Genomic DNA, 25,538 nt, shown 5'->3' with positions numbered 1-25,538 from the left:
TAAATAAAAAATATATTGTTTAGGCACAAATAATGTATTTGGCCGTTAAGGCACTATTTGGCTGACACAAATAGTGTCTTAACGGCTATAATTTTTAAAAAATATATATATAATTCTTTTTTAAAACTTTTTGTAAAAAAATAATTAAAATTACAAATTCATCTACTTATTTCCATATGATTTTGTAATACTTATTTTCTTATTCCAATTCATAATTTTTAATCTTAAACGACCAATACATAATAAAAATTCGGAGTCTGCCAAAGGAAAAGCTTGTGATAACGAAGCCATTGGAATTTCAAAATTGAAAAAGATGGATGATGATATTTTGCTACAATGGAGAGAGATGGATGTAATGATGATTTTCAGATAAGCAAATGAGTATTCATTATATAAGATGAAAAATATAGCCGTTATGAATATAACCGTTACGAATATAGCCGTTTAGGAAGAGTTAAAAAAAAAAAAAATTAATTTTAATTTTTTATTATTATTATTTATTTAGAGCGAAAATTCGGAGAGCCTGATGAAGTGTATGTTTTTGAAGAGCGAAAACTGCTGATGTGGCTCTTGGAATTGCTGACGTGGCTCTTGGAAAAACTGATGTGGTATTTTTAGAGAGCCATAATTCGGAGAGATGGGTGTAAATGGCCTTAGGCATAGATAACTGTGGTCAACACGCCAACAGAAAAGTATCATTATTTATGTCAGACGAAAAGACTGTCATCTGAGCAGTCATCATTCCAAGGCTTGCCATCGCCGGCAATCTAAACGGCAAGGAAGTGATCAGTGGCCAGCAAGGAACCAAACAACCATTATCAAGGGCAAAAGAAACCCGATGTGGATCAAGAAACTTGATAGGTAGCCCCAACCTGCTACAAATATGCGTAACACCATACCGCACAAACTCCCCAGGAACCCCTACTGGATACGGGAACAGCGATTCGCCATCACCGGAATCGCCAACAACACGAGGAAAATATCGCCTAGAACAGCGATCAATAGAACCCTCCTGAACCAAAAGCGTCCCTTCCTGGCCAATAAATCCATCATAACTGTTCCACGGACCATAGGAGGAAGGCAAACCAAGAAAGCTGAAAGGCAAAACATACAGAGAGACAGTTAACACTAAAATAAAAACGCAAGAACTTATAGTGATACCCGAATCGAAAGGAAAACTTTTCACAGAATGGTCAGCAAATCGTTCAAAGCGTAAAAACCCCCAGCTTTACATCCCACTGCGCACGATTGCCTTTTCGGCAAGGACAGCAAAGGGAAGCCAAAATCCCAAAACCCGGCCCTTTATCAGACACGTGCCCACATAGCCATAGATACGACCCGCAAGAGTTTATGATTAGATGAGAGAGAAATCATCCCAACACAAATACACCACCAAAGAAAAATCCCCAATTCTCTGATTCACAGAGAACCTCAACATAGTGAGGAACAGTAACTCCCAAGGAGAGAGAAGAGTGGAAGGTACCTCAAAATAATCGACGACAATTGGAATTTGGGATTCCTTCTCTGATTTTGACAATTTTTTGTAGATTTGTGCCATTTCAGTACATTTTGTTTCTTTTTTATTTTTTTTGACACTTTTTACTTATCAAGAAAATGGTAATAATACTGGCAATGCTTTTGGATTCAAAAAATTGAAAGAAATCCACCAACAATAATTATTATTATTGTTAAAAGAATAATAATAATAAGATGAAAAGGTAAAAAGGAAAAAAGTGTTTAAATTGTAGCATGAGAAGAACTAACCCTTAAAATAGTATTTTGACCATCCTCCATGCAACAGAAGGCTTTGAAAGAAAATACAGGGAATTAGTTTTTAGAATTTTATTTTTATTTTATTTTTCTAGTTAAATGAATTACTATTATTATAATTATTATTATTATTATTTGGGGGTAAGTTATAACTAAATGAATTCTTGTTACACTCTGTAAAATAAAAAAATTCTTGTTTTACTCATACTACTCACAAAATAAATAAAATAATTACTTCCCAACCACTTTTATTATTATTATTATTATTATTTTTCCCAAATATTTCAATCAACTGTCAAAACACAAAGAACCCTTTTAGTACCCATAAAAAGAGAAACAATACAATTAGTACAGTTCAAAAGAAAGAGAGAAATTTAATATAACATCCAAATTAACAGAAATGGGGTATCTATGTATGAATGGATATTATAACCTTCGTTTGACCTATTCTGCCATAAACAAGGTGATATTTTATATGACAAAATGAATGATAACAGAATCGTAAAAAACTCATCGACCGATATATGGGTTAACCCAATGGACAAATATACAAAGAATAAACCTCAAATGATGCCTACGAGAAGGAATGGTGCTGCTATACATTGTGACCATTGTTGTTCAGCAAATTTTCTTCCTCATTCGACATGGCTGAATGTTCGATTTGGATTTCATTTTATTCCACTCCTCCTCTACACGGAAAAAAACCCATTGGAAGGGGCGAAGCATCTCCAAGGCAGTTATAGCAAACACTGTAAGGTAGTTATGGCGGAGATGGGCATGGGCAGACAGCTTGTATGTCCATGTGCATTGAAGAACAGAAGAAAATAAGGAGAAAGTTACAAGATGTGCTTTTCAAGTTTTGTCAAGGTTAAATGTCACACACATGTTTGGATAGTATTATTTACAAGTAGGTAATTAATAGAATATATCAATTAATAATGGTCATACATAATAATCTCTTTGTTGTTCCACAGGCATTGGATCCATTGGAGGTGGACGGACTTTTGCATCTTTTTTTTTTCCTTCCATTCTTTCTGTCTTTATTGTTATAATTCTTGTGCAGGTACATGAGGTAGGACCGAACCTCAATGATATATCTGATTCCCCTGCTCTCAAACCAGTTGGGGATAATGCCGAAGTGGGAGTTGCCGAGCCCAAATTGGTGGTTGCTGAGGAGGCTGTGGCATCATCATCCACGACTGAGGAGGCTGTGGCGGATGACAACTGGTTTGAGATAATCATCTGCCACAGCCTCCTCAGTCGTGGATGATGATGCCACAGCCTCCTCAGCAACCACCGATTTGGGCTCGGCAACTCCCACTTCCGCATTATCCCCAACTGGTTTGAGAACAGGAAATCAGATATATCATTGAGGCTCGGTGCTACCTCATGCACCTGCACAAGAATTGAAATGTAAATGTTTAAACTAAATAATAAAGAAAAGAAGCGAAGGGAAAGAGATGAGAAATTCAAGAGCGATAGCTTAAAGTGGTCTTCCAAGTTTACAGACCACAAAAGAGGGAAGAAAAATTTACAAAGGTAGACCAAGTTTCTTGATTAATAAAACATGAGTAATGCGTGGGGGGGATTTATCTCATTTTACCCAAAATACCTATTAATACAAAAACCAAGTATTACATATAAATAGTGCCTTCTAAATTCATCTTACTTGACATTGTAACATTACAGGTCTAAACTCTCATAAATAAGAGAAAAAATAAACTTTATATTTTCTTAAACGATTCAAATAAGAATGGACACTAATAAAAATGGTCTACCCCTACCTCCTCGCTCTTTCTTAGTCTCTCATGTACATCCTGCTCCTAGTAAGAAGGCTAGAGTTTTCTTTTTTCACATTCTCATAAAAAACAAAGAGGAGAAAGCGCCATATATTTGGGAATATAAAAATCCTACGACGTGTGATTTTAATGAAACACTTGTAAAGTAGCATTACCATCAGTGATTATTAATTACAAGATGAATGCAGGAATCAACTACAAAGAAAATGTATTTTGTGGGCCCTCTAAAACCATGCAACACTCCAGTGTGATCCCAAATCTAAACTGATTAGTATGAGTTTCTCTAAAATTAAGAAGAGTAGTGTTTTTTTTTCCTTTTTGTATTAAGTAGAGAAGAAAAGGAAAGTTTTTTTTTTTTTTGATAATTAAAAATTCATTAAAAGCGTATCCCACAAAACAGCACAAGGCCAAATAGGCCTCTAAACCCTCAACAAATCCAAAAACTCTAAAAGCTCATCCAAGGATTTACAATTTCTTCCGAGAACCCAACAAAAAAGGGTGCTAAGAATGGAGAATTTCAACGACCCAATATGATTTTCATTTCCTTCAAAGGATCTCCTATTTCTTTCAAGCCATAGACACCACCAAACACACACAGGAGTAACCCTCCAAGAGTCACGAGCTTGAGCCCCACTATACACCCTCTCCAAACCTCTGGTAAACCGAGGCATAACCCAATGAATCCCAAACAAACCCAAAAACAAAAGCCAGCAATCACGGGCCACTGGGTAATGTAAAAGAAGATGATCAACCGTTTCATCGTCATTTTTGCACATAAAACACCAATTCACCACAATGTCTTCTTCTCTAAAGGTTGTCCTGGGTCAAGCTCTTTCCCAAAACGGATGTCCATGCAAAAAAAGCTACTTTGACAGGCGCTTTGTTCGCCAAACGGCCCTCCATGGAAATGACAGTGTAGGAGCATCCACAAACAACGACAAAATGACGGAACATCAAAGCGCCCATGTGAAGATGGAATCCAAATGCAGAGGTCAGAATCTCCTCCACTATCTCCTGTCAATATAACAAATCCAAAAAAATCAATAGCATCCTCCATCTCCAAATCCTTAAACGGCCTCAAGAAGCGAACATCCCACACCATTCTTCCACTGTCAAGATGATAGCAGTCGTCCACCAAGGCATGTCGATTAGAAGCAATCCTAACAAGTCTAGGGAAGGTGCTAGCAAGGGAGCAATCCCTGCACCAGATGTCGTCCCTAGGAATGTTTCCCAAAAGGATTTCAATTTATTGATGAAAGCATAGAAACTATACGTTCTAAGACCTATAATAATAATAATAATAACAACAATAAAAGTTGAAGAAGGGTTGTGTAAAGCAGTTCTCTAGGCATCTTAATCACAGAAAAATCACAAAATAAGAGAGAGAGACCAAAAAAAATTAATAATAAAGAAGAATAAGAAGAAGAAAAAGAACACAGAAAAAAACAGCAGAAGATATTGCCAAAGGGAAAAAAAAGAAAAGGAAAGGAAAAGAACAAAGAAACCCTGGAACAACCAGATCGTGGAAGCTCCTCTATTTCCATAATAACTAACAAGACAAATAAAGCAATGGTCGATGAAAGAAGAGAGCATGGGTATGACTTAAAATATTCAAAAATTAACTGAACTCATAATATTGCATATTATCTTTATCACAAAAATTGTGTGGTGGTAAAAAACAAATAATAGCAGTAGAATTTCTAAGTATTTTGAAATTTGAAATGAAATACAAGTAAGAACTTGTTGGCAATGTCATAACTGAAAAAAAAAAACATCAAACCACCACCTCAAAAATCTACTCCTTGTGCATGTATGATATCTTCACAGACCTTCAAGTTGCAACTATAGAATTGAAAAAATTGCATTTTTTTGAAGTCACATATTACATCCTAAATTGTTATCGGCACATTTTAATTTAAAAAATGATTGTTTTGAAATAAAAATTTGCACAATAGTCTCATTTTCTATCCTATAAAAATTACTTTAAAATAAGATCATTGATAGGTAAACATTAAAAAGGCGTTGGAATTAACTAAAGTTTATGGTGCAGCCATAATTTTGTGTTCTCAAAGAAGTTTCATAAAAATTATTCAGATAATCTTTAGAACACAGATTTTTTTTTTTTTGATAAATAAAAGAATATTATTAAAAGATGCTCAAGAGGGGAGCGTAACCCAAGGAAATACAAAAGAGCACAAAGTACTCAAGCCTTCATAGAGGCCAAAAAATCAACAATTTCCCCCAACGATCTATGATCTCTCCCTGAAACCCAACAAAAAAGAGTTGAAATAATCGAGAATTTAAGCACCGAAATCAACATCGCCTTTCCTTCAAAGTATCTCCTATTCCTTTCAAGCCAAATACACCACCACACACAAAGCGGCGTAGCTCTCCACGCATCCTAACTGAGAGCCCCCACATGGCAACCTCTCCACATCTCTCAATCAACTCTGTAGTAGATCCTGGCATAACCCAATAAAACCCAAATAAGCCAAGCATCAAATCCCAACACTCTCTAGCTAAAGAGCAATGAATAAGAAGGTGATCCACAGATTCCTCATCACGAAGACACATATAACAACGATTGACCACCACTCGACTTCTCCTTCTCAAATTATCCTGGGTTAAGATCCTATCCAGAACTGAAGTCCACACAAAGAAAGCCACTTTGAGAGGAGCCTTGGAACGCCAAACAGACTTTCAAGGAAAACGAACTCCAGGATCAAAAGAGAGACACTTGAAGAAAGACCTCACCTCAAAACGCCCCTTGGAGTTTGCGACCTATTACCAACAATCCGAATCCTCCACCACAATCCTCTGGCGATATAACAACTCTAAGAGACGAATTGCCTCATCAATCTCCCAATCCTGAAAGGCACGCCTGAATCGAACATCCCAAACCAGTCTCCCATTATCAAGATGATAACAGTTAACCACCAAGGCTTGCCTATCCGAAGCAATCCTGTAAAGCTGAGGAAAGGCAAGAGCAAGAGGAGCATCACCACACCACACATCCTCCCAAAAACAAATCCTCCTCCCATCTCTAAGACGAAACCGAATGTGCTTGGAAAAATCATCCTAACCCTTCCAAATAAATTTCCAAACTCCCACCCCCCGAGGATTTCTAACTTCCAAAGAGCTCCACCCTCCTCTCATCTCTCCAAAACGACAAGCCACAACCCTCCTCCAAAGCCAATGTCTCTCCACACCAAACCTCCACAACCATTTTCCAAGAAGGGCCTTATTAAAGGGCACCAATCTACGAAGACCCAGCCCACCATTCCGAATAGGCCTGCATACCTGATCCCATCTCACCAAATGGAACTTAAACTCTTCACCTCTGCCCCCCCACAGAAAATTACGCTGCAACCTCTCAATCCTCTCCGCAACTGAAGATGGAATCTGAAAGAGAGAGATAAAATAAGTGGGAAGGCTAGAGAGGGTACTCTTAATCAGAGTGACCCTGCCGCCCTTGGAAAGATACTGCTTCTTCCAACCTGCTAACCTTCTCTCAAATCTATCCACAGATTTACTCCCAAATATTTGTCTTAACGCTTTTATTTTCAGGTACTTCATTGAATTTTATTGAATAAATTCTCTTTTGTAATAATCAATTAGTTTGACAGAATAATTTAGAGGTTGTCTTAGCAAAGGTCTTTTCTCCACTTAAAATTTACCCCATTTACTATAACTTATCTCAGCTCTTTGGGTTTGGCTACATATATAATGTTTTTCTGTTACAATCAATAGAAATTATAATTATAATTTTGGAATGGTTTTGAAAAAAGGGAAAATAGAAGTCTTCATGACATGAAGATCTGCTTTGCACATGATTCAAGAAACAGAGCTAAAATTCATAGAGCAGAACAATTTGACTCAAGAAAAAACCTAAAGGAAGGGCCAAAGAGATAGCTAAGTTTAGTTGGCATCAAGAAGAAGAGAATTCAAAAGGGCAAAAAAGAACAAAAAGAAAATATTGGGTCAAACAATAGTTAATACAATGACATAAACAGAGCCTAGGATGAACAAAGAAACACTAACCTGTTGATGAACCATTCGACATACTGACCGTTCCAAATCTGAGAGCACCTGCAAAAAATTGAAAACAATTACAAGGTGGTCTAAAATTTCAGCTTTAAAATTCTAATTGTTAATAATTAATGGACCACTAAAATATGTAGGATAACATGAATACCTTTAAGGTTTTACCAAGTGTTTAAACAGTGCGGAGAAATGCAATTGAGTTGATTTTAAATTCACAACTATATCTAGCATTTCCATATTATAAATATTGATTAATTTTGGTACATTAATAAACAATAAAATTGCAGCTGCAACAAATTACAAAGTCATGTTCAATTAGACATGAAAAGTTCTAAAAAGAAAATGTAATTCAGAAACCTGTAGAATTGAAATGAGATGAAAAAAGATTCTTTCCACAAGCAATGATGTTTTCGCTCATATAAAACAAGCCGTTTGTTCAAGAACCATTATCGATGGGGGATCTTTTGGATTTTGTGGATAGCTTGAAACTTTAGTGTCGTTTTAAGCATCCTTTGTATTCTTTTGGGTTCCCTCCCCTCTTTGAGGGCTTTCAATGATATCTTATCAAACAAAAAAAAAAATGCAACACTTATTTTGTGACATCCCAAAAAAGGAAAGATGGACACTAATTCTGGGATGGAGGGAATACTCATTTATGTGATTGAGTAAAACGACGAATTAGGGTTCATGTATCCAACCATAAATAGTTGAAACAAGACCACCTTAAGTTGAGTTAAGATAATTAAAAAGAGATCTGATAAGCAAGAATTACATAAATGCATATTATCAGAGCATGTTGGCATCAACTGAGAATCTAGAACTATTAGATAAACAACTTCGTATTTGTCCAGTCAATGCACTAGCTGTAAATACAAGTACTTTCCATATATCTTGATGCGTGAGGTAATTTTGATCAAGGTCAAAATTTTTAGCATAACTAATATTAGTCTGAGCAAAGACCCATAGATTTACCCCCCAAAGCCAAACCATCATAGTCTGCAACATCAAAACCGGAAGTACATGAGTTAATAAAAGGAAAAAAATGTTACAAACATTGACAAAAGAAAAGCTTCACTGACCGCAAGAAGAAGAGGATTATGATACAAAAATGCCTCATTCTCATAACTGAATCCCATCCAATCTGCCAATTTCCATTAGGTACCCAGTTACTGAATGCTTACAAAAGAAATCAAATCCAACCGTTTTTTAAGATACTACTCTTACCCCACCAAAAACAAAAACCATAGTCAAGAATAATTCAAAATTTTATTAAAAAAAATCTAGAACTTACCTTGCAGCAACTGAAACCCCAGATGAAAAACAACAGTCTCTGGACATCAACCTAAATTTAAATCTCGCCAAAATATTCAAGCACTGGAAAGATGAATATTAAATCTGATGCCCAAAATCAAACAAACATAATGGATAATCAAAACAAAAGACAATGTAAAAAAAAAGGGCCCAATATACAGGTTCAAAGTAGTAAAAAATAGTGATTTATACTACGCATAATGATAAGAACCAGGGATCACTTAAATCTAATATCTAAGTCTGTGTTTAGAAAAACCATGTGACATAATTTTTATTGTAACAAAACGAAGTTTACTGTAACAAGAAAATACACCTAGTGAACACAAAAACTGAAGTCCGTGTTGCCCAAGTATTGACTCTGAGGGGGGGGGGGGCAATTGCAATATCTACTCAACACCTTTCAATTGATGAGTAAGTTCAAATCAGTTCCTTATGCATTCATGCAATGATCAATTCAGAACTTTAAACAGTTTATAGCTTCATGCTTTACTTTGATATTATAGCTAAAACAGAAACTTAAGCAATCAATGGCATAAATGTAAAGGAGATAACGGAAGAGATTGCAAACATTCACACGGCGATTTTAGCAAGGTTCGGAAACTCCTACTCCTCGGCTCAAGACCCCTCTTGAAACTTCCCAATCCACTATGGCACCTCCTTACGGGTGGAGAACAAACCTTTACATGAAGCAACTCCTTGCTTCACCTTGCTAAGGGAACAACCTTCCCTAGTCTTCCTTTGGGTCACACCAACCCTTACAAATTTGAAGCCAACTAGCTTCTTCATCCTTTGCTAAGAGTCTTAGGCTTTACAACAGATTTGAATATCAGATTTTCAGAACAAGATAATCTCTCACAGATTTGTAGTACAAAGTTTAAGCTCACTCTAGAGTGTATATATGAATACAATGAAGCTCAAAACTCTCTAATGATGAATATGATGTACATGATGAAAAATGAAGAATAATAGCTCTGTTTTCTTTTTCAATATTCCTCTCTCATATCCCGTATTGAATTCCTTGATTTATAGATAAGGCAAGGTCAAATGTAGCTGTTGGAGTTCACAAAGGTCAAGAAAGAAATAGCTGTCTAAATTTTGAATTTGTAGCATCAATATTCTTCCCTAAAGTCTCCTCAAATATTTAGAAGAATCTTTCTTGATATGCAGATCAAGCAAGGTCAATTTTAGCTGCTGTGAGTGGAGCACACAAGGCTCAAGACAAAGAAGCCGCATGATTTGAATTTGTATTTTCATTTGTCAACTGAAATGAATCAGGTTTGCCGAATGCCCCCATTTCGGTCTGCCGGTTGTGAGTTTCGACTTAGCATGACTACTGCACAAATTCCATGAGATACCGGTCGACCGGTATCTATTGCATATTCATTTCGGTCGGCCGAAATGAACTGCTCCAGAAAAACTGTTATTTCAAAAAACTGTTCAAGGATAACAGATGACAGTTTTTCTAAACATTTAAGTAAATGTCTTTACAGTATTTATATGTCCATTTACTTTAAGTTTACAATGTAAATAAGGAAGTACTCTCCATTTGGATTCAATAAAAAATATAAGAAAATTAAAATCCAACTAAATCAAAATGTAGAAATTCAGTCTTTGTACAAATTTGGATTTCCGACAGTTTTGGTAAAAATGAATCCATATGTAGACCAATGTAAACTTGGTCAAAAATTCTGATAAAATCAGTTTAGGCTATTTGAAGTATAATGAGTTATTACTGGGAAAAATTATTTTGAAATAATCATTATTTCAAAAATCTATTTTTCACACTTAGCCATTTTTCATACTTAGCCAAAAACATAAGTTTTTCATGACGCGCATTCAGGGGTCCTAATGTCCTTTACCAACTCATGATAATGAAGGCTTCTCATGCCTTAATAGTTGACTAATATGAATTATATGATTGATGTGCATGGTTTTAACATTTCTAGCACAAGTGATGAGTTCTTTCAAAGCTTAAGCAAGCTTGAACTAACTCATTCTTTAGCAATGACTTCATGTGCAAATATATATATATGAAGTGCATAGTTTATTGCTAATGGATATAGGAACATATGAATGATGATGTGATATGCATGGTCCTATAGAAATGAGCCTCAAATGGATTCATAAATACTTTGACATTGAATCCTAAACACTCACCATCCTATCTACCCCTTTCTTCAAGCTTTGTCCATGATCTTTAAGCTTTGAGGTATCCTTGCTTTCATCCTTTCTTTGAGTTGCTTTCTTCCTCGTTGTAGTCCAAACTATCTTTCCTTGCAACTTCAACTCTTCTTTGTATCAATTTCTTTCCTTGATGTGATCTTGAATAATGGAATACTTGAAATGATCTTTAGTGCTTCATTGAGGTCATTCTTTGAATGTGAATAATCTATATAACACTCAATGTAAACATTAGTCCTTAAACACCATTAATGGTTTGTTATCATCAAAACACCTAGATTGTCCTTGGATGGAATCCTTAAGGTTAACAGTCCGTACCACATGTGGTGAAACTAGTGAGTTCTCCATAAATGTAGGATTGTAACAAGGGTCAGTGCTAAGCCCATATCTATTTGCAATAATCTTAGACGAAATTACAAAAGACTTCCAAAACGAGATTCCATGGTGCATGATGTTTGTAGATGATATAGTGCTCCTAGACACATCTAAAGAGAACTTGGCAATAAAACTAGAAATATGGAGAAATATATTAGAATAAAACGATTGAGAATCAGTTGAACTAAAAATCGAGTACATGGAGTGCAAATTCAATAGAGATTCAGATATTTTCAATATAATGATAACACTTCAAAAGCAAAAGATTACTCACATCAACTACTTTCGCTATCTAGGATCGATAATACAGAAGGACAGAGAAATGGACCAAGTGGAGACAAGCTAATGGGACTTTATGTGATAAAAGAATAACACGTAGATTAAAAGGAAAATTGTATAGGACCGTTATTAGATTAACTATGTTATATGGAGCAGAGTGTTGGGCCCTAAGAAATAAACAAGAACGACGACTTTATGTAGCGGAAATGAAAATGTTAAGACGGATGAGTGGCGTGACTAGGAGAGATAGGATCACTCATGAAAGTGTGAGAGAAAAAATAGGGGTGGCTCCCATTAGGGAGAAAATTAGAGAGAGTAGACTTAGATGGTTTGGACACTTACATCGGAGACCTAAAGACGCAGCACCGATCAAACTAGGAAGACTAGTTGTCATAGAAGGTAAGAGACGAAGAGAGCGACCAAAACTAACATGTGATGAGGTTATTAATAATGATGTTAAAAAACTAAATATAGTAGGTGGAATTACACATAATAGAAAGGCTTGGAGAAAGAGAATTCATGTGGCTGATTCCATTCATATGGGATTAAGGCAAGGATGATGATGATGATTGGCCTCAGCATTTACAGGAACGGCAACCCATTGCATATATATCATTATTTCTCTCACTCGTGAAAATCAGTAAAGAAAATGAGTGCTCTTTTTCCCCCTTGAAAAGGGGTGTGTGGTTCTTTGGTAGAGAATTTAAACTTAATTGCCACTCCAAACATATTCACCCTCAAAGGGAAATTATATAGAAGGAGAATCTACAATTTTATTGGACATATGGTCTCCCAAGCCAAGATTGACAAGGTAAACCATCATGCAAAGTGCACCATTGAGGTTCCAACATCCCAAAAAAACAAGTAAAAAGGCAGCAAATTTAGAAAATATGGATACAATCCCTACTATCCTTTTTCATAAGTTGAATAGAATTAAATAAGGCTTCCAAAAATAGATTCAATGATAATAAATAATGGAACCTTAAATCTCCAGAGAAAAACAGGGGACAGCATCATTGCAGTGCTGGTCAATGTTGTGCTCACACTCTTCATTTCATTTCCATCCATTGAATGCAAAATACTCTCTTCAGCACTATTTCCAGCTTCACTTGAACCTGACAGATATTCTACGAGTTTTAGGTGTGCACATAACATATCCACAACAAAAAAAAAAAAAAACCAAAAAAAAAAGAGACAAAAAATAAAATAAAATAAAACAAAACCAAAAACCAAAAATGTGAATAAAACATGCATATCACAAATAAAATAAAATAAACTTTTTTCTCACCAAAATCAAAGACAACAGGTCAGCTGCAAGACTTTCGTAGATGTAGACTATTGGTAGGTGATAAGATATAAAGGATACTTATGTTGCTGAGCCTTTACTCAGAATCTGCAATGACAAAAGTAACAGGGAAACCTTGAATTTTTTATAAGCAAAATTAATCCACTAAAAAGACAAGAACTCCTTTAAATCAAAAGATCATGAAGAAACATTATTTAAGAACTAATAGGCGCAATTAGTATGTTATCAGAGCTTTTTAAATGTCAAAAAAATTCTTTCAAAAATTTTGCTTATAATGACCGCATAGGCATATATGTGAAAATACTAAAACATTTTCTTATATATCCCAATTCTTGTAAGGATTTAACTTTAAGGAATATAATGTTGTTGCTCATAGAAATACATAAATGAGATTTAATATTCCACATAGAATACCCAAACCTAGTAGCACTAACTCTTGAGTACAACAGCATGAAATGCTGCACAAGAATTGAAATGCTTACATTAAATTTGTATGCTTTTTGTTTGGTTACACAAAGTGCTTACCACCACTCAAGGTTGATACTAATCCCCACGAATGCACAAAATCAGCTAAAGAAAGCTACCAGGTTTTTGTATACTTGAATGATGCAAGTCAAACCTAACTATGACGATGAAAGCATAACAATATGAGCAATTAACAAATAATCCCAATAATCCATCCTTGAAGACCAAATCATATAGACCTTATTTCTTACAACTTATGAGCCCCTCAAAAACTAACAACAGGCTTCAAGGTCTCTTGAAGAAAATGTTGAGCAAGTGTTAGCAACTATATAATTAAGGAAATCCTCCTCTTTGATGTTAATGGTCAATCTCTTTTCTCTCTCTTAGTCCCAAAACAAAGAAGAAAATAGTGGCATAACTATGAAAACAAGACAAGTTTGTGGGGCGATTTGTGAGGAAAGTTATGACGTCACTATGTGCGATTTCACCACACAAGGGGCGATTTGTGTGACTGCGATTTTGCTAGGTTTGGGATGAAATCCTTTCTAGAAATTGCAAGATTACCAAGAATCTCGCTTGGAGGGGAAGTGAAGTCGGCAGTTCCTCACCGAGGACCGTGGTTATACATTGACGGGGAGTTCGTCGGAGGAAGGAAGTCAGTCCTCTCATCTTGTTTGGTCGGAAGATTTGATAAGGAAGTGGGGGGTTGTGATCGTGTGAAAGAATGGGTAGCGCGGGCTTGGAATACGACTTGTGGAGTGGGGGTAACACCCTTATCCGACTCACTGCTCCTTTTCCGGTTTCCTACTCAGGCAGAGGCCAAACGCGTGTTGAAAGAAGGGCGACGACAGTGGGGTTCTTCAACTTTGAGGATCGACGTGTGGTCCTTCCGAGTTGGGTGTTATGGCGTTCTTAGTGATAAAGGCCTCAAACAGATCAGGCTGTTTAGCCTTCCTTTGCATCTCTGGTGTCATGCTTTGTTCGTCGAAGTGGGAGAGCTTTGTGGTGGGTACGTGAGATTTGATGCGGATGAGACTAGGGACGCCGAAAGCATTCGGATAACAGTGAGATTTGGCCGTGATTGTCCAAAGTTCGTGTTTATTAACGATGACACCTTCTGTTACAAGGTCGCGATCTGGGAAGAAATCTCGCTGGAGCTTGTTCCTCAAACGGAGAGTCTTGAAGGTATTGACGGATCTCATCTCATGTCGGAAGAGAAATGGAATGAGATTCTCAGTAAAGGAAAAGAGGGGGTTCTCAAGATTCAACAGTGGCTGAAGGATCATGAAATCCAACAAGCAGTGAAGTTCATAGGAGGTAGAAGACGAAGTGATCTCCACGCGCCGGCCACACACGTAGATGATGAGCAGAGAAGGATTACACGTGGAGATCGACGGGGTGCTCTTCCAGATTTTGCCTTATCCTTATCTCTTGACGATAAGGTAGGGGAGGACTTTTCTTTTTGGGCTGAGGATGGCAGTGAGATGGGCCAGAAGATGTCAAGACAAGCCAGGAGTCAGACAGGCCTGGTCTTAATTTTAGGCTCACTCAGCCTAAACCTAACATAGCGAACTTTGGTTCTGGGCCTTTTCAACGGGTATAGAAAGGGCCGCTTAGATTCGGGCCAAGTGGGCGGATTCAGACTGGCCTATTAGATCTGGGCCTAACAGAAGGGTGCGAAAAGGGACAAACTCTTTATCTATCTCTTTCCCAAACACCAAACCAGGCCGTAAGCCATTTAAAGAAGTACAAGCCCATGCTAAGCCTTTGACTCATTTGCTGAAACCTGAGTGGAGGATGATGGATGTCAGTTGCCATGGATCTCGGTGGACTCGGACTGAAAAACAGAAATGGGTTGCACGACCTCACGCTTCATTTTCAGGTTTGAGTTCTGATCATTCTCAAAATGCTCTCTCTACTTCTACTCCTCCTTCGGGTGGAGTGGTGAGGACTAGGGATGTTGTAGAGGATGTTTCGAATTAACAGAGGGGTCTTATTGGGTCTTCAAGTTCATGGCGTGATGGTTAGAGTTCGATGTCTCAAAAGCCACAACTGGGAGTGTGGGTTGTTTCAATGGAGTGACAGTTTGCGTTGGGAAAGATCTGCACTTCAAACTGAATAATGACTCAGCTGTAGCTCTGCTTAAAGAGCTTTGGCTCTTTGCTGCATTTGTCAACTGAACATGATAATTCAGAAACAGAGTGGAATATGCAGTTAGGAGTGGTTGATTTTCCTTCTCAGCAGCACTGTTCTAAAGATTCTTTTTCCTGGACGGATTTTGATCAATCTGAAGTGGATTTAATGGAACCTCTGGCAGTTGTGCGGCCAGATTGTTTAGAGACGACCAATGATCTGGGTATGGAATGGGTTATCGAGAACATTGGAGCCGTAAGTGAGGCTTTGGGTGTCTCTTCAGAAGGTTATGATGAACAAACCTTGTCTATTCTTCACGAAATTGTTGCAGGAAATGATAATACTGAACCTAATAGTGGCACAAAAGAAGTCAAAGTCAGAAATTCGCATCGGAAAGGCGAATAGGAAGTGAAGAATAATTATGACGGAAAGAATGGGACGACCAAAGAAAAGGGAAGAACCAGAAGTGGAAAATGGGGAGGAAGAGGAGGAGTTGATCGTTTTTGGTTCTTCATGAAGCTACGACTTATAACATGGAATGTTCGTGGTCAAAATGATCCGAACAGAAGAAGAGTTGTCAAGGTAGCTTTGAGGAAGTGGAGTGCTCATGTTGTTTGTTTACAGGAAACTAAGATGGCTTCTATCACCGTTAAGATTGTCAGGAGTCTTTGGGGAGGAAGATTTGTGGAATGGGAAGTGCTGAACGCCTCTGGCACTTCAAGTGGTATTCTTCTCATGTGGGATCGAAGGTGGTTGTCAAGTTTGAATTGTTGGAAGGGTATTTTCTCTGTGTCTTGTCTAATTCAGATGGAGGAAGACATTTTCAGATGGGTGTTTTCAGGTGTTTATGGGCCTGTTACTGATAGTGATAGACCAGTCCTGTGGATGTTAAGGATTTGTGGTCATTGCCTTGGTGTTTAGGCAGGGATTTTAATTCTGTTAGGTCCCCGTTTGAGAGGTCCACATGGGGCAGGTGGTCCTTTGAAATGACCATGTTTTCATAATTCATTGATAGTTATTTTCTCATTGACCTATCATTGGAGTCTAATGGTAGGGAACCGGTTACTTTTTCTCGGTTGGATAGATTTCTGATTTCTGGGGCGTGGGAAGAGCATTTCCCGGATGTCTCTCAAGCTGTTCTGGTTAGAGTGACATCTGATCATGTGCCTTTAGTTCTTGATTGTAGTGGTTTGAGTTCTAGACGCACTCCTTTCCGCTTTGAAAATACGTGGCTGAGATCCGAGGACTTTCAAGGGAAGGTTCAGTCTTGGTGGGAGGAAGCAAGTTTCACAGGCTTTGCTAGTTATGTGTTAGCTAGAAAGTTTCCGTTTCTTAAAACTGAGTTAAAGAGGTGGAATAAAGAAGTGTTTGGGAATCTTGAATGGAAGAAGAATAGAGTTCTTGCTGATATTGCTGAGCTCGATCGTCTTAATGAGGTGGGACAGAATGAGGTGTCATTACGCTCTAAAAAAGCCTCTTGCCAAGCGGTTTTTGCTGAGATTGCTCTTATGGAGGAGATTTCGTGGCGCCAGAAGTCTCGGGCTTTGTGGTTAAAAGATGGGAATCGTAATACAAAATTCTTTCATAGACTTGCCAACGCTCACAGAAGATGTAATCACATCGGGCGTATCCGGGTCAATGGTTCTGAGTTGTGGAGGGAGGATGAGGTGCGCAGGGGAATCGTGTCTTTTTATCAGTAGCTCTACATTGAGACTTTGGGTGGAGACCTACTCTTGATGGTTTTCCTTTTAATTCTGTTTCTGCGTTGGATAGTGATAGGATTGAGATTCCATTCACGGAGGAGGAAGCGCTTAAGGCACTTTCTAGTTGTAACGGGGACAAAGCTCCAAAGCCAGATGGGTTTACTATGCAGTTTCTTAAGGAGAGTTAGGAGGTGGTGCAAGCTGAGGTGATGGGCACCTTTCAGGATTTTTATTCCCATGGCACATTTGAGAAATCATTGAACGCATCTTTTATTGCTCTCATTCCCAAGAAGGGCGGTGCCTCTGATATTACGGACTTTCGGCCAATTAGCTTAATTGGATGTTTGTATAAGCTTATTGCCAAAGTTCTTATCTCCAGGATGAGAAATGTTTTAGATGGTCTCATTTCAGAATCACAGAATGCTTTTGTTGGTGGAAGGCAAATTTTGGATTCTGTTCTTATCGCAGGGGAATGTGTTGACTCTAGATTAAAAAGTGGGGTTCCTAGCGTTTTGTGTAAGCTTGATATCGAGAAAGCTTATGATCATGTTAATTAGAAGTTTGTTCTGTATCTGCTTCGGAGGATAGGGTTTGGAGACAGGTGGATAAAATGGATTCAAACTTGTATCTCGTCAGTTATGTTTTCTGTGCTCGTGAATGGTTCACCTGCGGGTTTTTTTGCTAGCTCGTGTGGTCTGAGACAAGGAGACCCATTATCGTCTTTTCTTTTCCTTATTGTCATGGATGGTCTGAGCAGATAATGAGAAAAGCGGAAGATTTAGGTTACATCAGGGGGTTCAAAGTTGGCAGAGATGTTGAAATCAGATGCAGATCTCCCATTTGTTGTTCGCGGATGACACTTTGGTTTTTTGTGATGCCGAAGTTTCTTAACTTAGATATCTGAGGTGCATTCTTGCTTGCTTCCAAGCAGTTTCTGGGCTAAAGATTAATGTTGGAAAGAGTGTGCTTGCTCCAGTGGGGGATGTTCTAGATATTTCCTCCTTAGCTGCTGTCCTAGGGTGTAGAGTTGGTGTTTTTCCTCTTTCTTACTTAGGATTGCCTTTAGGAGTTTCTTCTACGCGAGTTTGGAATTAGGACCCAGTGATTAATAGATATGAGAAAAGATTAGCAGAATGGAAAATACAGTATCTATCTAAGGGGGGGAAAGTCGCACTCATTAAGAGTACTCTTTCGTCCCTTCCTACCTACTTTTTATCTTTGTTTCAAATTCCATGCTCTGTTGCTGAAAGGATTGAAAAAATTCAGAGGGATTTTCTTTGGGGTGGAAGGGGAGAGGAGTTTAAGTATCATCTTGTTAATTGGGATCAAGTTTGCCAACCGTTGAGGTTAGGCGGGTTAGGCATTCGAAAAATCGTTCCTTTTAATCATGCTCTCTTGGGAAAATGGTTATGGAGATTTGGAAAGGAACGCCATCGTCAGTGAAGAAGAGTTGTCTCGTGTCGTCTTAGTGAGGAGAGTGGGGGCTGGTCCTATCTCCCAATCACTATTACAAGAGGCGTTGGTGTGTGGAAATTCATTCGGAAGGGATGGGATGTTTTCTCCTCACACATTAGGTTCAAAGTTCGTGATGGCAGACATGTTCGTTTTTGGGAGGACCTTTGGTGCGGAGATCAGTTGCTGTCTCACTCCTTTCCTAGACTTTACAGTATTGCAGCCAATAAGCATGTCTATGTAATTGATTGTTATCAACTTGATAACAATGGAGTTATGTGGTATGTGCGTTTTAGGTGCTCATTTCAGGGTTAGGAAATGGAGGAAGCTTGTATTTTTTTGGATACGTTGTATAGGCAGAAGGATATTGGCAGAGGGTGTAATGATATTTTGTGGGTTCCTTTAGCTCATGGTAGGTATGGTGTCCGATCCATGTTCTTGTGTTTATCCAATTTCGTTGGTCACGAGTTCCCATGAAAGTCTGTTTGGCGTTCTAAAGCTCCTTTTCGAATTGCATTCTTCGTTTAGACTACCACATTAGGAAATATTTTGACATAAGACAATTTGAGAAGGAGAGGCAACATCATTGTTAATTGGTGTTGTTTATGTAAAGTAGATAGTGAATCCGTGGATCATATTCTTTTGCATTGTCCTGTGGCGTATGATTGTTGGAGTTTTATTTTTTGCATGTTTGGCCTTTTTTGGGTAATGCCTAAGCACTCCTCACAATTGATTAACGCTTAGAGAAGTTGTCCTGTTAAAGAACAAGCTCGTGATTATTGGAGGATTGTTTCACATTATGTCTGGTGGTGTTTATGGCGTGAGAGAAATAACAGATCCTTTGAAGGAAAAGAATCGTTTTTAGTTTATTTAAAAATTCATATTCTTCGTTCTTTGTTCTGTTATGTAAGAGGAAACGCATGCTCCTCGATTGATGATTTCTTTGATCTCTTGGATACTATTGGTCCTTAGATCTTTTTTCTTCTTGTATTAGGGATGCGTTCCCCTTTTGAATGTTTTTCTAATATATTTTTACTTATCAAAAAAAAAAAACTATGAAGACAATTTAAATTTATTAAGTTTCAGAAAAAATGTTAACAACAATGTCTCAGAGTTGAACTAACTTTATATCCTTTATTCACTGGAAAGAATAAAAGTGTTTCATTGCCGTATATGGGCTGGTCTGAGGTTTTTTTTTGGATAAGTTTTGATAAACAATACGTCAATGTAAGCTCCTAAGAAGTTTACGGGAATTAAGCCATGAAAAAGGTCATAGTTAGCCAACACATCACAGCTTTGTATTACAACAAAAAGAAGCAACTAGGTCAAGAATAACTTCTATTCCAGGCCAACGGCACAGACTTCCACCTTTTGATGTTTGGCCATATTGTCAAGTAACTTAAGCGTTAGGGTTGTGTTCTCAAGGCATAAGCCTTGAGCCTGTACCTTAAACCAATTCTTATACAAATTTAGTTTAAATTAGGTCAGACAACCTAATTTGAACACAGGTAGAACTAGACTAGGTTGGGAGATTAAGTTCCAACACAAAACTAACCACCTTTCTTATTCTCACAAAGCATTCACCCTAAGATTTGAACCTGCATTGTCACACTTAAAAATCGAGTTTTTACTTGGACAGCGGATTTGGGAAGGATCCTGACCATTGACAATCTGAGAAGGAGATGACAGATTATTGTCATTGGTGTTGTATGTGCAAGCCAGCCGAGGAGTCTATGGATCATCTTCTCCTTCATTGTCCCAGGGCTACGGATGGTTAGGATATGCTTTGCACTATTTTTGAGATCCAGTGAGTCATGCCTGAGTCTGCGGTGGGCCTGATTAACTCTTGGGGTAGCTATCGTGTTCGTCCCCAAGTCAGAGATGTGCGGAGGGCATCCCCCCTTTGCTTGTGGTGGACTCTTTGGAAGGAGAGGAATATGAGACCCTTTGATGGGGTGGAGTCTCCTTGTGGGGCGATTAGATATTATGTTCTTAGTTCTTTATTCTTTTGGGTCCAGAGTTCTAATTGTAAATCTATGAAGGATCTTTTGGCTTTTGTGGATAGCTTGAGGCTATAGTTTTTGTGCAATTGTTCCGAGCTGCGCCCCCCTTTTGGGCTCTTTACAATGAATGCTTATTTATCAAAAATAAAATAAAATAACCCGCATCCTCATTCTAATAAATTTCGAGTTTTTACCATCATATCAATCAATTGCTACCATTTAACATTCATGTTATTTCTTTATCATTCAAAAACATAAAATGTGTACAACTCTCAACTTAGGTCACCCAACGATCTCAACCATGGAGCAGGCTAAAAAACTGAAATCATTAGCAGTTGTAGTTCCTTGATTATAAAGGACTAGCCTACCATACTATATACCCAAGGGAGGACAATAGGAGGTTAATAGATGGATCCTCAATGAGTTAGAATAGTAATGTGGTCATTTTTATGTCACCTAAACTAACAATTATTTGAGACATTCTCATACATAATACATATATATTAATAAGTAAAATTAACTTATCAAAAAAAAAAAAAAAATTTAATAAGTAAAATTGGATTAGAAAAGCAAGTGCCAAAGGATGCAATCCATATATACGTGATGGACGTTAGATAAAGTATTTGTATAGAAGAATATCTCTCACTGTATGTATGGATTAGTTTATGTGTAGTTTGATGCCTATGAAAATCATATTTGTCTTATAGTAGTCGTATTTTTGGAATTTAGTGCTTAATTAAGTGCTGATGTGTAGATAACTTAGACAAATATATTACAACACATATTTATATAGGTGACTGGGTTGAAATATATAATTAAAAAGTATATGCCCAGTACTTATTTATAAGTATAATGTGTAAGCATGTTAACAGTAATATATGCATAGATTTTAAGTAGTGATCATGGTTCGCAGTATCGGTCACGGTCGCGGAGTAACGGACTCGGACAAAGTCAGTGTAAACTGGCCGATACGGGTTGCATATCGGACTTAAAAAGAGTCGCATATTGGACGATATGGTGAACCATGGTAGTGATTGAATTTATGATGGTGTTCAGATCTTTATTTCAATATGTGTGGTGTTATTGCTTGTGATTATGGTTTACTGAATATCGAAGATCAAGTTAGAATCTTAGTTTAAAGTATTAGTGATGATGAGAGGTGGTCCTGCAGTACCACTCTTATACTATTTGGTTCGATATTTGAATAGAATAATGGTTTCCTTGGTTTGTTGGAATCTAGAAAATATTGAAGATGATTGGATTCGGTGTGATGAAACAATCTAGAGATATTTATAAATCGGGTTATCTAATGTCTGCTTAGAACCCAAATTGTAGTACGAGGCAGAGCTGACCCACCATAAAACGGCTACTGGAATTGCCCAGAATGTAGTTAGCAAGAATTGTTGGTTGTGTTCTACACCAATAAAATAGAAAATTAATGCATTAATTTTTTTTTATAAGTAATAATTGATTAGAAAAGCGTTCAAAAGAGGAACATGTCTCTAATACAAAAACGGAAACTGAACCTAAGGACCTATAGAGTCCAAAAGATCAACTAAATCGTCAATCGAGGAGCAAGTGCTTCCTTTCACATAACAAAAAATAGAGCATAGCATATGAAGTTTCAAGGTCGCCAAAGGCGATTCCTTTCCTTCGAAAATTCTGCTATTCCTCTCTTTCCATATGCACCACCAAACACAGTGTGGAACTATCCTCCAATAATCGCGAGCGTGACTTCTCATTAGGCAACCTCTCCACGCGTTAATCAGTCCTTTGGAAGACTGAGGCATTACCCAATGCATGCCAAATAAGTCGAAGATGAGGTTCCAACAATCGTACGCCACAGGATAGTGCATAAGAATGTGATCCACAAACTCACCATCTCGTTTGCGTAGACAACACAAATTAACGATAATATTGCCTCTCTTCCTCAAATTGTCCAACGTCAAAATCTTATCCCAGACGGCAGTCCAAACAAAGAATGCCGCTCTAAGCGGAGCCTTGGAGCGCCATATAGTCTTCCATGGGAAAACAGGACCAACGAAGTTGGAAAAGCATAGAAACATGGACCGGACACCAAATCTTCCATGGGAGGAAGGAACCCACAAAATGCCATCATTACCTCTGCCAACTTTCTCCTGCTAATACAACATATCCAGAAAGGCACATACCTCATCCATCTTCCAATCCTGAAAAGAACGCCTAAAGTGCACATCCCACATAATCCCACTGCTATCAAGCCGATAACAGTCAGCTAAATAGGTGTGTCTATCGTTGGCTATACTATAGAGTCTAGGAAAGGAGAAAGACAACAACTGATATCCACACCATAAATCCTCCCAAAATCGGACATTATAGGAAGTAGATCGTAAGACATTATTGTAATTATCAGAGTAAGAAGTTGATTGTTACAAAGAATTAATGTTAATAACCGCTTTGTAACAAAGAAATTGTGTATGCATATAAGCCCATAAATAAATATACATATACGTATAATGCGGGTCCAGTGATGATTAATGACATTTTAGCATGGAAAGATGGTGACTACGAGGATATTTCTATTATGGAATCACGATAAATGACTTTTTTAGGAAATGGTGTCAAAAAAGAAGGTTAAGGCTAGTATTTAAGAGACCATACTATGGCTTGATAGAAATTCTAAACTAAAAGTTAGTGGGAATGAATAAACAATTAAAGGTTTTAAATAAGAAAATGTTAAAAGTTTTAGAACTAAAATAGTATAATCTTTGAAAAATTATGGAAGTGTTCCAAACTTGAATAGTGGATGTATTTCGAACTTGGAATAATAAATGTGTTCCTTCATAAGTATTAATGGATGTGTTCCTTTATATAAATGATTGAGATAATCAGTATTGGATGTGTTCCTTACTTATATTGTTCCGTATTTCATTATTAGATGTGTTCCTCAATTATCAAGTCTTTACAATTTAAATTTTAAAATCTAATTATTGAAGTAGTTAATCAAGAAGATTAACATGGAGCCAAGATCCAAAACTAAATGAAATACAGATGAAGTTGTAATATTAATGTTGCGAGGTTTACTACGGTTATGATAACAATTTAATTACGGTGCACCACTGCTAAGGAGAGGTAAGAATTAACTTGTTGAGTGGTGAACTTGTTGAGCTATGAGCTCACTCTTTATTTACCTTTTCAGGTGACGAACACGCTAATGCATTATGGATGATCCGTTTATTGAGTATTACCACTATTTCTCTATGTTGTCTATCTTTGATAATATATGCTTTTGAGAGATCATGTAGTTAGGTCAGAATGCATATATGATATTATATTTCATTTATGTTTGGGATGAAAATGACGGTTTAGTATTGACCTATTATGTAGTATTTTAGTGTGTTGGGTTTTAAGGTTATATTATCCAGAATGTGGTGTTTTTTTCTAGGTACTTCGATGAATGACAAATGAGTCATGCCATAAGAATGAATATTGTACAAGTTGTTGACGCTATAGAAAATGGGGTGTGACAAAAAGAATATCAACAACCATGCATGTCTTTTGTATATAATCATTATATTTACTAAACTATAAACAATAATTCATAAGATAAGGGGCCATTATTTGGTGCATTAGTTAAATCTCAGGCTGACAAGCATGAGAATGTGGGTTCATGTCTGAGGGCACAGTCACTTTGTGGCTTGTGCTAAATGATGCTACAAGTAAGGGCTGACTCAATTTACCCATCCCACCATCCCATGCCTTTAAAATTATAAGAAAGTGATTGTTAAATTGCCTCCAGCAAATGAATTGCTTATATTAAGTACATATTTTTCTCACCCAGATTGTCTTATTAACCCAAAACCACAAGTATAAATTCGTTCCCTTCTACGGAATAATAGTCGCTCCAGTTAAGGCAGCCCATTATAATTGAGTCATCACTTCCAGATCTGTACCGATCCAAGTAGCCTACTTAGAGGAGATCCAAATTTTGGATTTGAGAAAAAGTAGACCTAAATGTTAAGTCAGGCACATTGGCAGGTCCTGATTGGGAGTGCTAAACAAATTTATTCAGATATATGGTTGTTTAGTTCAGTGTATTTTCATATACTTAACACGCCTCAAGGTTCAAGTATGCCCATACATTAATTTTTGTAACTTTTTAATTCGTACAGTTCAGTAATCAAAATCAATTCACACAAACAGTGTAGTTCGATTCATGGACTCATGATCTCAATTACATATCAAGCAAATACAATATCGTGTTTATGAAGCCCTAGCTGGTTATTACTGACCTCAAACATTGCATCCTACTTTCAATTATTGAAATCGAAAACAAAAAAAGTTCCACCATCTCCATATATAAGAAATATATGTATATATACACATACGCATTTACAAGCAGGAGAACAACACTATGCATCATCAATATATAAACATAAACATGGGATCTACGCATAAAATCTGTATAGCATTGTTGAATAATTACAAGACGCAATAAAAGCATGAAAAAAAAAAAAATAACAAAAATTGAGAGATTTTAGTGGATCCAAATTGGAATGAAATCATATGAGAACTTACAGAAGAATCGAAGAGTTAGATTACAGAAGTTGGATGGAAGTTTTCTTCATGAAATGCGAACCCTTTTCTAGGTTCGCAGGATTTCTCTCACTGGATCTCGCGCAGGAGCAGGGTAACAAATTACTACACCACACGGGCTACAGGATACCCGTTAAAAAGA

General features: G+C 37.2%; 1 protein-coding gene across 12 annotated transcripts; it reads right to left on the bottom strand.

Annotated features, from left to right (window-relative positions):
* Positions 1-372: 372 nt before the first annotated feature.
* LOC132307338 (uncharacterized) lies at positions 373-25,538 on the bottom strand. 12 transcript variants are annotated; one of them, XR_009482210.1, is made up of 7 exons: positions 25,379-25,538; positions 13,048-13,152; positions 12,741-12,874; positions 8,693-9,008; positions 8,586-8,609; positions 7,611-7,658; positions 2,116-2,559 (listed from the first exon to the last, which is right to left on the bottom strand). XR_009482210.1 is itself a non-coding variant. In XM_059805063.1 (6 exons), exons 3-6 carry the CDS (start codon positions 12,825-12,827, stop codon positions 674-676), a joined length of 618 nt encoding a protein of 205 aa, XP_059661046.1. In that variant the 5' UTR covers positions 12,828-12,874; positions 13,048-13,152; positions 25,379-25,538; the 3' UTR covers positions 373-673. The 12 variants fall into 12 exon arrangements, 4 of the variants coding, with proteins under 4 accessions (XP_059661046.1, XP_059661047.1, XP_059661045.1 ...); XR_009482207.1 differs by lacking the exon at positions 2,116-2,559 and adding an exon at positions 4,003-4,786; XM_059805063.1 differs by lacking the exons at positions 2,116-2,559; positions 8,586-8,609 and adding an exon at positions 373-1,094 and having other exon boundaries at positions 8,693-8,754.

Source organism: Cornus florida, unplaced genomic scaffold, assembly GCF_030987335.1.
Source record: "Cornus florida cultivar Cherokee Brave unplaced genomic scaffold, ASM3098733v1 CherokeeBrave_3.0.0_Hap2_Chr05, whole genome shotgun sequence".
NCBI classification, from domain to species: Eukaryota; Viridiplantae; Streptophyta; class Magnoliopsida; order Cornales; family Cornaceae; genus Cornus; species Cornus florida.
Note: the sequence above shows the minus strand (reverse complement) of the source record. Positions and strands in the feature narration are given on the sequence as shown.